General features: G+C 45.5%; 1 protein-coding gene across 1 annotated transcript; it reads right to left on the bottom strand.

Annotated features, from left to right (window-relative positions):
• Positions 1-4108: 4108 nt before the first annotated feature.
• On the bottom strand, positions 4109-8565 carry LOC139569994 (nuclear nucleic acid-binding protein C1D-like). Its single transcript, XM_071391413.1, has 5 exons — positions 8454-8565; positions 7575-7717; positions 6564-6630; positions 6356-6411; positions 4109-5304 (listed from the first exon to the last, which is right to left on the bottom strand). Exons 2-5 carry the CDS (start codon positions 7710-7712, stop codon positions 4879-4881), a joined length of 687 nt encoding a protein of 228 aa, XP_071247514.1. The 5' UTR covers positions 7713-7717; positions 8454-8565; the 3' UTR covers positions 4109-4878.
• Between the last annotated feature and the right edge of the window lie 3362 nt (positions 8566-11927).

Here is an 11927-nt window from a genome sequence, read left to right as displayed (position 1 = left end):
AGTCCTTTACTCCTCTAGTCCTTTACTCCTCTAGTCCTTTACTCCACTAGTCCTTTACTCCTCCAGTCCTTTACTCCTCCAGTCCTTGACTCCTCTAGTCCTTTACTCCTCTAGTCCTTTACTCCTCTAGTCCTTGACTCCTCTAGTCCTTGACTCCTCTAGTCCTTTACTCCTCTAGTCCTTTACTCCTCTAGTCCTTTACTCCTCTAGTCCTTTACTCCTCTAGTCCTTTACTCAGCCACTGAAGACATCTGAGAATAACATTTCATCCCACCCCTTACCTACACCATCCCCACCTTTAGCTACACCCTCCCGACCCTTAGCTACACCCTCCCCACCCCTTACCTACACCCTCCCCGACCCTTACCTACACCCTCCCCGACCCTTACCTACACCCTCCCCGACCCTTACCTACACCCTCCCCGACCCTTACCTACACCCTCCCCACCCTTACCTACACCCTCCCCGACCCTTAGCTACACCCTCCCCACCCCTTACCTACACCCTCCCCGACCCTTACCTACACCCTCCCCGACCCTTACCTACACCCTCCCCGACCCTTACCTACACCCTCCCCACCCTTACCTACACCCTCACCGACCCTTACCTACACCCTCCCCGACCCTTACCTACACCCTCCCCGACCCTTACCTACACCCTCCCCACCTTTACCTACACCCTCCCGACCCTTACCTACACCCTCCCCGACCCTTACCTACACCCTCCCCGACCCTTACCTACACCCTCCTCACCCTTACCTACACCCTCCTCGACCCTTACCTACACCCTCCCCGACCCTTACCTACACCCTCCCCGACCCTTAACTACACCCTCCCCGACCCTTACCTACACCCTCCCCAACCCTTACCTACACCCTCCTCACCCTTACCTACACCCTCCCCGACCCTTACCTACACCCTCCTCACCCTTACCTACACCCTCCCCACCCTTACCTACACCCTCCCCGACCCTTACCTACACCCTCCCCGACCCTTACCTACACCCTCCCCGACCCTTACCTACACCCTCCCCGACCCTTACCTACACCCTCCCCGACCCTTACCTACACCCTCCTCACCCTTACCTACACCCTCCCCGACCCTTACCTACACCCTCCCCGACCCTTACTTACACCCTCCCAAGCAGCTAGTTATTTTTCAACCAGGTCATTATTTATCTTTACAGATTTTATGTATTTTTTTCTTCCAAACATTACAAAACATATACATACAAAAAACAACATACAAATATCACCCTGGCCAGACCCACCTGTTCTCACCCTGGCCAGATCCACCTGTTCTCACCCTGGCCAGATCCACCTGTTCTCACCCTGGCCAGACCCACCTGTTCTCACCCCTGCCCAGACCCACCTGTTCTCACCCTCCCCAGACCCACCTGTTTTCACCCTGCCCAGACCCACCTGTTCTCACCCTGCCCAGACCCACCTGTTCTCACCCTGGCCAGACCCACCTGTTCTCACCCTGCCCAGACACACCTGTTCTCACCCTGCCCAGACCCACCTGTTCTCACCCTGCCCAGACCCACCTGTTTTCACCCTGCCCAGACCCACCTGTTCTCACCCCTGCCCAGACTCACCTGTTCTCACCAGTTGCCCAGACCCACCTGTTCTCACCAGTTGCCCAGACCCACCTGTTCTCACCCCTGCCCAGACCCACCTGTTCTCACCCTGCCCAGACCCACCTGTTCTCACCCCTGCCCAGACTCACCTGTTCTCACCAGTTGCCCAGACCCACCTGTTCTCACCAGTTGCCCAGACCCACCTGTTCTCACCCCTGCCCAGACCCACCTGTTCTCACCCTGCCCAGACCCACCTGTTCTCACGCCGGCCCAGACCCACCTGTTCTCACCCTGGCCAGACCCACCTGTTCTCACCCTGCCCAGACCCACCTGTTCTCACCCTGCCCAGACCCACCTGTTCTCACCCTGCCCAGACCCACCTGTTCTCACCCTGCCCAGACCCACCTGTTCTCACCAGTTGCCCAGACACACCAGTTCTCACCCCTATCTCCAGTGCCTACACTACTCTCCGCCATGTCCTCAAATTGCACCATTTTGTTCCAGTCACCAACACGCTCTTTCAATATTTAGACAATGAAGCGTATGATTTTTCCATTGTCTTAACGGTGGAGGATTGGTTGATTTCCAGTTAAGTATAAGTTTTTCAAGACAATTGACAAGAAGAGTATCGTCCAACCCATCGGGTATCTCGCTGCACCCTTATATGACATGTCTTGAAATATGCAGACAGACGGATTAAAAGTAAATTTACATTGTAGTACTTCTGACAGCCAACTTTCTAACTCTGCCCATCACTTCTTAACTTTATAGCAGAAAGCATGAATTGTTGAGTCATTGTTCGTTTTCTACTTAAGACATGACTCTGCCATTGTGTTGTAGAAGTAGTGGATTTTGTATAATAAATTCTCTAAATTAGTTTATATTGGATTTAAGTGTACATTTTCGTTAATTGTAATTTCGTTAGTTATGTTCAACATTCCTTCCATCTTGAGCCAATATCAGTTATTTTTAGGTCTTGGTTCCAATATTTTTTTCTAAGAGATTGCCATTTGGACAGGCTCCTTTAAGTACACTGGCCCATGCAACGATTTACTTCTCAGCCAGGTCAATAGCTTCCCACGTTTGTCGACGTTTGTCTAAGGTAGTTATACATTATTTCAATACAGAAACTCCATACGAGTGAAACCACTCTCTGCCAGTACAGTATAGCTAGTTTAGCGTTGATTCATATCAGACTGGGTAAATAAACACAGCAGAACCAGAACGGAGCTTGTTACCTCATGTCGTTCGACGTGCCGTTTCTTTTCTGGTTAGTGACCTGATGTAGAAGACGGATGCAAAGCCAAAATGTCTGTGTGCTATTACATTTAAGTTATTTAGCAGACACTCTTATCATGAGCGACTAACAGAAGCAATTAAGGTTAAGTGATTTGCTCAAGTGCACAACAACAGATTTTTCCTCTAGAAGGCTCTGAGATTCGAACCAGCGACTTTTAAATTACTGGTCCAACACTGTTAACCGCTAGGCCACATCCCTGACGCAATTTAAATATATATTTTTTAATTAAGCTTTACACAACATCTTTTAGTGCAGATCTGTCACACCTTTTTGCTTATTTAAATGTACAGGTTTTACACACCAACCAAACTTCTGGGAAAGCGTGATTGTCCCCTTTTGATTAGCTTCTAAACTGAGTACATGTGGAGGGCTGGGAAGGATGGAGTGGGATTTGAGGGAAGAAAAATGTCATCCATTTTTCTCCATTATGCTGGTATGTACTGAAGGCCCTATGGGCAGACTGGAACATCACAAATGGCACCCTATTCCTTATTGGGGCCTGGTCAAAAGTAGTGCACTTCATAGGGAATAGGGTATGGTTTGTATGCGACTGGACCATTCGTGAGGCAGGCTGAAATATATATTTTTGTTAATCTTTATTTAACTAGGCAAGTCAGTTACGAACAAATTCTTATTTACAATGACGGCCAAACCCGGGCGACGCTGGGCCAATTGTGCGCCGCCCTATGGGACTCCCAATCACGGCCGGTTGTGATACAGCCTGGAATCGAACCAGAGTCTGTAGCGACACCTCTTGCACTGAGATGCAGTGCCTTAGACTCCTGCGCCAGACGGATAACGGATGCCAGGGTCTTTAGTGACACCTCTAGCACTGCGTAGACCGCTGTGATACTTCTTTGAACGGCGTAGAATCAACACTTCAGTGGAAAAGGAATAGAGATGCAGAACTCTGTTAAACAAACGTCCCTGGACCAAAGACGGTGAGAAGAGCAAAGATGTGGAAAAGATGTCATTCTTGGGGAACCAGCGTACAGTAGTACGTCCGTCCCTACTTCATGAGCTTGATTATAGGGACAAACTGATTTGTTGCAGAATGTAATAAATTAAGACTGAGGTAGTGTCTTAAATGGTACCCTGTTTCCCCATAGGGCTCTGATCAAAAGGTTATACACTATGTAGAGAAAAGGGTACCATTTGGAACACCGCCGGATAAAGATGCCCCAGAGGGCTCTACAGAAGGAGGAAGTAGGATGTTACCAGAATGAACAGTACCGTGCATCAATAAAGACTTTATAGTTGTCATTTGAAACAGACAGAAACCAGATAGATCCAATACAGACATAAGACAGTGTTAACCAATCAAAACGCAATACTTTCTAAACACGGGCGCCATGTCGGATCTACATTGACATGATCACGAGCGTCGGAGGCGGTTTCCAGAGCGGCATTCTTTAATCACAGTAGGCAACAAACAAACTACGTTTTGATGTCTAAATGAAACAGATGCATATAAAAAGTATCGTTCTAGTCTAAGATAATAGGGCTGTTAGAACATCAAGATCATCCAGACATTTTGTCTGATGTTATGACAATGACTTCTTTAAAATGTTTGAAGAGTGAAAATAAACGTAAACAATTTGATGAACTTCTATTTGTGCACAAAGAAATGTGTGTGTGTGTGTGCGCGCATTACAAAAACACCAGTGGATCATGAGTCCCGTGTCCATGGTAACAAGTGATAAGGCGCTGCTTGCACCTATCAGGTCCTTTCAGACAGGTGCACATAGAAAAGGGGGCCAAGATCATCCAGACATTTTGTCTGATGTTATGACAATGACTTCTTTAAAATGTTTGAAGAGTGGAAATAAACTAAAACAATTTGACTAACTGCCAGATCTTTTGTTGTTCTTTTATTTTACTTTATTTGTACTTTCTTTGTGTTCCTACAATAAAAACAAAGTAGAAAAAAAGAAAAGGGGACCAAGGAAACGTGGTAGAGGCCAGCAAGGAACCAGCCCCTGGTGTTGCACCACCTCCTCTCAGCTGAGTTTGGGTCCTTTTGACTGATGGCCATCAAAGCATTTGTGCTGGCCGCGACCTGGCGTGCGGTGGCCGCGACCCGGAGTGCGGTGACCGCGACCCGGAGTGCGCTGGCCTCGACCCGGAGTGCGCTGGCCTCGACCCGGAGTGCGCTGGCCTCGACCCGGCGTGTGCTGGGGGGCACGGCCCGGCGTGTCCTGGGGGGCACGGCCCGGCGTGTCCTGGGGGTCAGGACCCGGCGTGTCCTGGGGGTCAGGACCCGGCGTGTCCTGGGGGTCAGGACCCGGCGTGTTCTTTGACTTCCCTTCCTCAAGTTTCCACAATGCGTTCCTGAGGAAGCGAGACATAGCTGCTTTGTTCAGACGGGCTGCTTTCCTCCTGTCAGTGATCTCCTTCACACGGTTCATATATGTCCTGATCCTCTCCTAGTCAGGTGACAAGAAAATACAGGATTTAGAAATTAAAATATTATATATGTCACCCATCTACGGTAGGCACCGAGTGTACAAAATATTAGGAGCACCTTCCTAATATTGAGTTACACCCCTTTTGCCCTCAATTTGTCGGGGCATGGACTCCACAAGGTGTCGAAAGCGTTCCACAGGGATGCTGGCCCATGTTGACTCCTGTGCTTCCCACTGTTATATCAAGTTGGCTGGATGTCCTTTGTGTGGTGGATCATTCTTGATACACACGGGAAACTGTTGAGCGTGAAAAACCAGCAGCGTTGCAGTTCTTGACACAAACCGGTGCACCTGGCACCTACTACCATACTACTACCACACCCTGTTCAAAGGCACTTAAATCTTTTGTCTTGCCCATTCACCCTCTGAATGGCACACATACAGAATCCATGTCTCAATTGTCTCAAGGCTTAAAAATCCTTCTTTAACCCGTCTCCTCCCCTTCAGCTACAGTGATTGAAGTGGATTCAACAAGTGACATCAATAAGGGATTATAGCTTCCCACTGGATTCACCTGACCGCGGTTACATGCAAACAATATGATTATTGTGGATAGTCAGCTTAATATAATAGCTTGTTTAAAATGTTTACATGCTATGCAAGAAGAACGATTTCCTAAACAATCATGTTTACATGGACATCTGAAATCAGACTACTGATGGGACTTTTGATAAATGCCGAAAATGTGTTTTAATCTGCGTATGCTTCCTTCCATTATAACCATACACAGTGTACAAAACATTAGGAACACCTGCTGTTTCCATGACAGATGAGCAGAGTAAGGTGTTTACATGGCTAATGTTATGCCATACTCGGCCTTCAGCCATAATTTAATATTGAATTATTAGTGTGCATGTAAACATGCTCTGTCGTGGAAAGAGCAGGTGTTCCTAATGTTTTGTACACTGTGTATGTGGGGTTTTGAATGCAGGTTATGCAAGTTGACAATTGACTGAACAAAATAGGGTGGGATGAGTAGAATTCTCTTCAGGGTAAAAATGTAATATCTTACCAACTCTTGTTTGATTGCATGTTCTTTTGGGTTTATTCCTTGTGTGACCAAGTACACTGTAAACAACAAGAATGACACTGTAATTTAACATGGGGAGTGTTGTGGTGACAGTCATTTCAACATCTTTACACCCCAAAAAATGTGCAGACTGGATATAATTTGACAATATTAACTTGGATTTGCATGCAGGAAAATGAAGCACACTTACTCCAGAAAAGAGAGTTGAGGGTATATGCAGACATCAGGTCCAGCTTGGCTTGTTCCAGAGGATCCAGCTATCAAGAAAACAAGAGACACATTGAGAGGGTTTGTTTTAGCTCGCCCAGTTCGATAGGTAGGCAGAGTTAAAAGTGATTTGTAATCGTTTTGTAACCAGGCTGCACCCCGGGCATGAGCTGGGAGCCCCGCTCAAGCCACTGGTGAAATTGGCTCAAAACTGATGTAGCCTATTGTCAAGCAGTAATGAGTTAGTATTCCCTGTTTTTACATGAATAAGTGTTTGATAGAAAACACACATGATTTATCTGCCTTCTGAAGGAAAACTATACTGAACAAAAATAAACACAACATGCAACAATTAACAATTTTACTGAGTTACAGTTCATATAAGGAAATCAGTCAGTCGAAATGAATTCCTTAGGCCATAATCTATGGATTTCACATAACTGGGCAGGGGTGGAACCATGGCATAGGCCCACCCACTTGGGAGCCAGGCCCAGTCAATCAGAGTTTTTCCACATAAAAAGGCTTTAATTACAGACAAATATATTTTATAGAAAATACATGTTGTAGCCTGTTTCTGAAGTATGCATTATGCTGCCTTGTTGACAATATGACCCGGAGCTGTAGATTTGATCAGGGCGCTATGTGCACCCCAGTTCAGTAGTGTAATTAAACCTCTTAAGTGGTGAGGGTTTAACAGCAGAGGCCTAAATATTGCTGTTCTGTTCGTTTGAATATGTGACCGACTCAGAGTGACATTCCCAATAATCAGGGGTGTATTCATTACGCCGATACTGTTGCAAAACTTTTTGCGTCAGAAACCATTTACTACAAACGGAAATAGTTTTGCATCAAAAACTAGTTTCTATTGGACAAATTCAGCTAGGTCTCTCCTCGTTTCGTTTGCTCCGTTTGGTTCGTAATCGGCTGAATACACCGCAGGACTTCAGAACACTCAATACCAAGTCCTTCTATCCTGTCAGTTCTGAAAACATACTTTTTGCACCAGCTCATTTCTTGGCATGGATAGGATGGTCTGCACCATGTTGTTGACAGCACCGACTGATGACTCAAACCCTGTGAGCTGCTCCTCAATCTCAGTAGGGTAGTCTTCCACAGGGATGTCCTCTGCCATGTTGTCTGGGGAGATTGAGAAAGACAATTAACATTAGCTAGATAGATAGATAGACATAGTACATTTTATTCACTTAGCAGAAGCTCTTAACCAGAGGGACTTAAAGTAGTGAGTGTACTGTAGACACTAGACAAGGTCGCTAGCTAGCTACTAATGATACCATGAGTCGTTCCACCTCAAAAAGAACAGGGAGGCTTGACACCCACATTCGCGGATTGTTCTGAAATCATTTTGGTTGTTAGAAACAGAAGATGAGCATTCCTGCAACATTATTTTGTTGAAATATAATTTGATTGCATCCAAATTGATAGGATTCATGTAATACTCAATATACAGTACTTTATTTATGTTTTCAATAAACATTTGAGACGGAACATACTTTAAACCTTAACAACAATCTAAACCAACCCGTCTGTTTTGCACGCGTCGGTTTTGTTGCTAAACAACCAACCCATCTATACCACCTGCTTTGATGTAGCGAAGATGAATAGGAAGAGGCGAAGCAATATCATAGATAATGTGGCTAAAATAGCCATGCTTATTGCTGGCTAGCTAACGTTAGCTTATTTCTGGCTAGCTGGCTTATTGCTGGCTAGCTAGCCTTTAAGCAAGCTACAGCTCAGCAAAAACACTTTATTCCCGTCAATGACAAATCCTCTCTCAACACTCCGTTAACTACTCATTGTTGAATAGTTTGTCTATTATTTTATCTGGTTACTGTAATAATGAGAAGCTAGCTACCTGTTTCTCCACACGTTGTAGTCCAACCGGAAATACATAGGCGGCAACATTCTCTTCTTCTATGTTTTGTGTTTCGCCTATCGACAATACACACCGATGCTCAATAACGCCCTCTACTGTGTTGGATTGCAGAAAACAAAATGTACATTCAATCGCTCAAGTGCATATTATGAGGGGCTATCCGGGCTATTTTAAAATTAAAGTTAGTAGAATGTGATTCATTTAGTTGGCATTGGCATAATAAACAGGACCGTTAACATAATTTGAGCACTAGCAAGCGCTGCACAGAGAGCAAAATTATGGTTTCCAACATAGACAGTGAGCGTCGGAGGAAACGCTGTAAAATATTCTACACTGTGGACATAAACCATAATTTGTTCTTCATGCTCTTGCAAATCAATGCATTTTTATTTTTCAGCTGTGTGGTGATAATTTAGTTTGATGGAATTTGAACTAAGGTTTGAATGGGGTTGAGATAGAGGTGGTAGCCGATTTTGACACCTCCAAGAAATATTGCATGGTCAACTACAACCTACATTTTCTGCAAACATCTATGATTACCTATTCAAATGAGAGGAGGATAGCCATAACCTTAAAACATTAAAGTACTATTCTAATGACTTATTCTATGACATGTAATGTGCTGGGGTTTTTTGTACCAAATTTAGGCACAATTTCATTCTACTGTAACTCAGTGAATGTAATGCCCAAGGTTCCTGATAAAAACATGAATGTTTCAGTGAATGGAGAAAGTGATTCCCAACGTTCCCCATTGAATGTTGGAGAAACTGTCGTCAGTATCAAGGTTTTATCAGCAGATGGCAGCAATTCTCAGGTAAGATGATTACACAGACTGCTACAGTATCTGCAAAATGTGTATGGAAACCTTTGGTAAATCTTTGTACTTTTGATAATGATATCAACTATTCAATGAGGCCTAATGGATTAAAGAGTGTCTCTTTTCAAACCTCTTCCAGGTGTAATATGTGCTGGTCACATGAGCAGAATCCCATGGCTGTGGCTTTTAGGGATCTGAAAGAGCAGATCTAGTATGAATGTTCTGTCACTCTGACCGCCCTCTACAGAGTTACTATAACACAGGGGTATTCTAATCTTACCCTGGAGGTTCCCCAACCCTGTCCCCAGCCCACCATCCAGTGACAGAACAGCCGAGGCCCATTGCAATTTAGAATTTTCTTCAGATATATGGCATCCATTATCCATCATTTAACATTTGCTAGCACAGACTGGAATATGTTCCGGGATTCATCCAATGGCATTGAGGAGTATACCACCTCAGTCATCAATAAGTGCATCGATGACGTCGTCCCCACAGTGACGTACGTACATATCCCAACCAGAAGCCATGGATTGCAGGCAACATCCGCATCAAGATAAAGGCTAGAGCTGCCGCTTTCAAAGAGTGGGACACTAATCCGGACACCTATAAGAAATTCCGCTACGCCCTCAGACGAACCATCAAACAGGCAAAGCGTCAATACAGGATTAAGATTGAATCCTACTACACCGGCTCTAACGCTCGTCGGATGTGGCAGGGCTTGAAAACTATTACGGACTACAAAGAGAAACCCTGCCGCGAGCTGCCCAGTGACACGAGCCTACCAGACGAGCTAAATGCCTTTTATGCTCGCTTCGAGGCAAGCAACACTGAAGCATGCATGGGAAAACCAGCTGTTCCGGATGACTGTGTGATAACGCTCTTGGTAGCCAATTTTTATTTTTATTTTTTATTTCACCTTTATTTAACCAGGTAGGCCAGTTAAGAACAAGTTCTCATTTACAACTGCGACCTGGCCAATATAAAGCAAAGCAGTGTGACAAAAACAACAACACAGAGTTACACATGGGATAAACAAACGTACAGTCAATAACACAATAGAAAAATCTATATACAGTGTGTGCAAATGTAGAAAGGCAATAAATAGGCCATAGTGGCGAAATAATAACAATTTACACTGGAGTGATAGATGTGCAGATGATGATGTGCAAGTACAGATACTCGGGTGTAAAAGAGCAAAAAAATAACAATGTGGGGATGAGGTAGTTTGGTGGGTTATTTACAGATGGGCTGTGTACAGGTGCAGTGATCGGTAAGCTGCTCTGACAGCTGATGCTTATAGTTAGTGAGGGAGATGTAAGTCTCCAGCTTCAGTGACTTTTGCTATTAGTTCCAGTCATTGGCAGCAGAGAACTGGAAGGAAAGGCGGCCGAAGTAGGTGTTGGCTTTGGGGATGACCAGAGAAATATACCTGCTGGAGTGCGTGCTATGGGTGGGTGTTGCTATGGTGACCAGTGAGCTGAGATAAGGCGGGGCTTTACCTAGCAAAGACTTATAGATGACCTGGAGCCAGTGGGTTTGGAGACGGATATGTAGCAACGGCCAGCCAACGAGAGCATACAGGTCGCAGTAGTGGGTAGTATGTGAGCAAGACCTTTAAACAGGTCAACATTCACAAAGCGGGGCCAAACGGATTACCAGGACGTGTACTCAAAGCATGCACTGACCAACTGGCAAGTGTCTACACTGACATTTTCAACCTCTCTATGACCAAGTCTGTAATACCTACATGTTTCAAGCAGACCACCATAGTCCCAGTGCCCAAGGAAGTGAAGGTAACCAACCTAAATGATTACCGCCCCATAGCACTCACGTCGGTAGCCATGATGGGCTTTGAAAGGCTGGTCATGGCTCATATCAACAGCATCATCCCGGATACCCTAGACCAGGGCTGCCCAACCCTCTTCCTGGAGATCTACCGTCCTGTGGGTTTTCAGCCCAACCCTAATTTAACACACCTATATCTACTTATTAACTGCTCAACAAGACCTTAACTAGCTGAAACAGACAGGCTAAATTAGGGTTGGACTGAAAACCTACAGGACAGTAGATCTCCAGGAAGAGGGTTGGACAACCCTGCCCTTTTACACCTGAATAAAAAGAACACCTATGTGAGAATGCTATTCATTGACTACAGCTCAGCATTCAACACCATAGTGCCCACAAAACTCATCACTAAGCTAAGGACCCTGGGACTAAACACCTCCCTCTGCAACTGGATCCTGGACTTCCTGACGGGCCGCACCCAGGAGGTAATGGTAAGCAACAACACGTCTGCCACGCTGATTCTCAACACTGGGGCCCCTCAGGGGTGCGTGCTTAGTCCCCTCCTGTACTCCCTGTTCACCTACGACTGCGTGGCCAAACACAACTCCAATACCATGATTAAGTTTGCTGATGACACAACAGTGGTAGGCCTGATTACCAACAACGATGAGACAGCCTATAGGGAGGAGGTAAGATACCTGGCAGTGTGGTGCCAGGACAACAATGTGAACAAGACAAAGGAGTTAATCGTGAACTACAGGAAAAGGCAGGCTGAACAGGCCCCAATTATCATCAACAGGGCTGTAGTGGGGCGGGTCGAGAGTTTCAAGTTCCTTGGTGTCCACATC

The sequence above is a fragment of the Salvelinus alpinus genome, chromosome 3, assembly GCF_045679555.1.
Source record: "Salvelinus alpinus chromosome 3, SLU_Salpinus.1, whole genome shotgun sequence".
Taxonomy (NCBI): domain Eukaryota; kingdom Metazoa; phylum Chordata; class Actinopteri; order Salmoniformes; family Salmonidae; genus Salvelinus; species Salvelinus alpinus.
The sequence above is the reverse complement of the archived record's forward strand: the minus strand, read 5'-3'. Positions and strand labels throughout refer to the sequence as shown.

Bases quoted from the DNA above. Each gene is read 5' to 3' on its own strand.
- LOC139569994 (XM_071391413.1), bottom strand. From the start codon at position 7,712: ATGGCAGAGGACATCCCTGTGGAAGACTACCCTACTGAGATTGAGGAG. The intron at 6,412-6,563 runs GTAAGTGTGCTT...TGTTGTTTACAG, and splicing joins CCTCAACTCTCTTTTCTGGA to TGTACTTGGTCACACAAGGA. The intron at 5,305-6,355 runs GTAAGATATTAC...TCACCTGACTAG, and splicing joins ATGCAATCAAACAAGAGTTG to GAGAGGATCAGGACATATAT.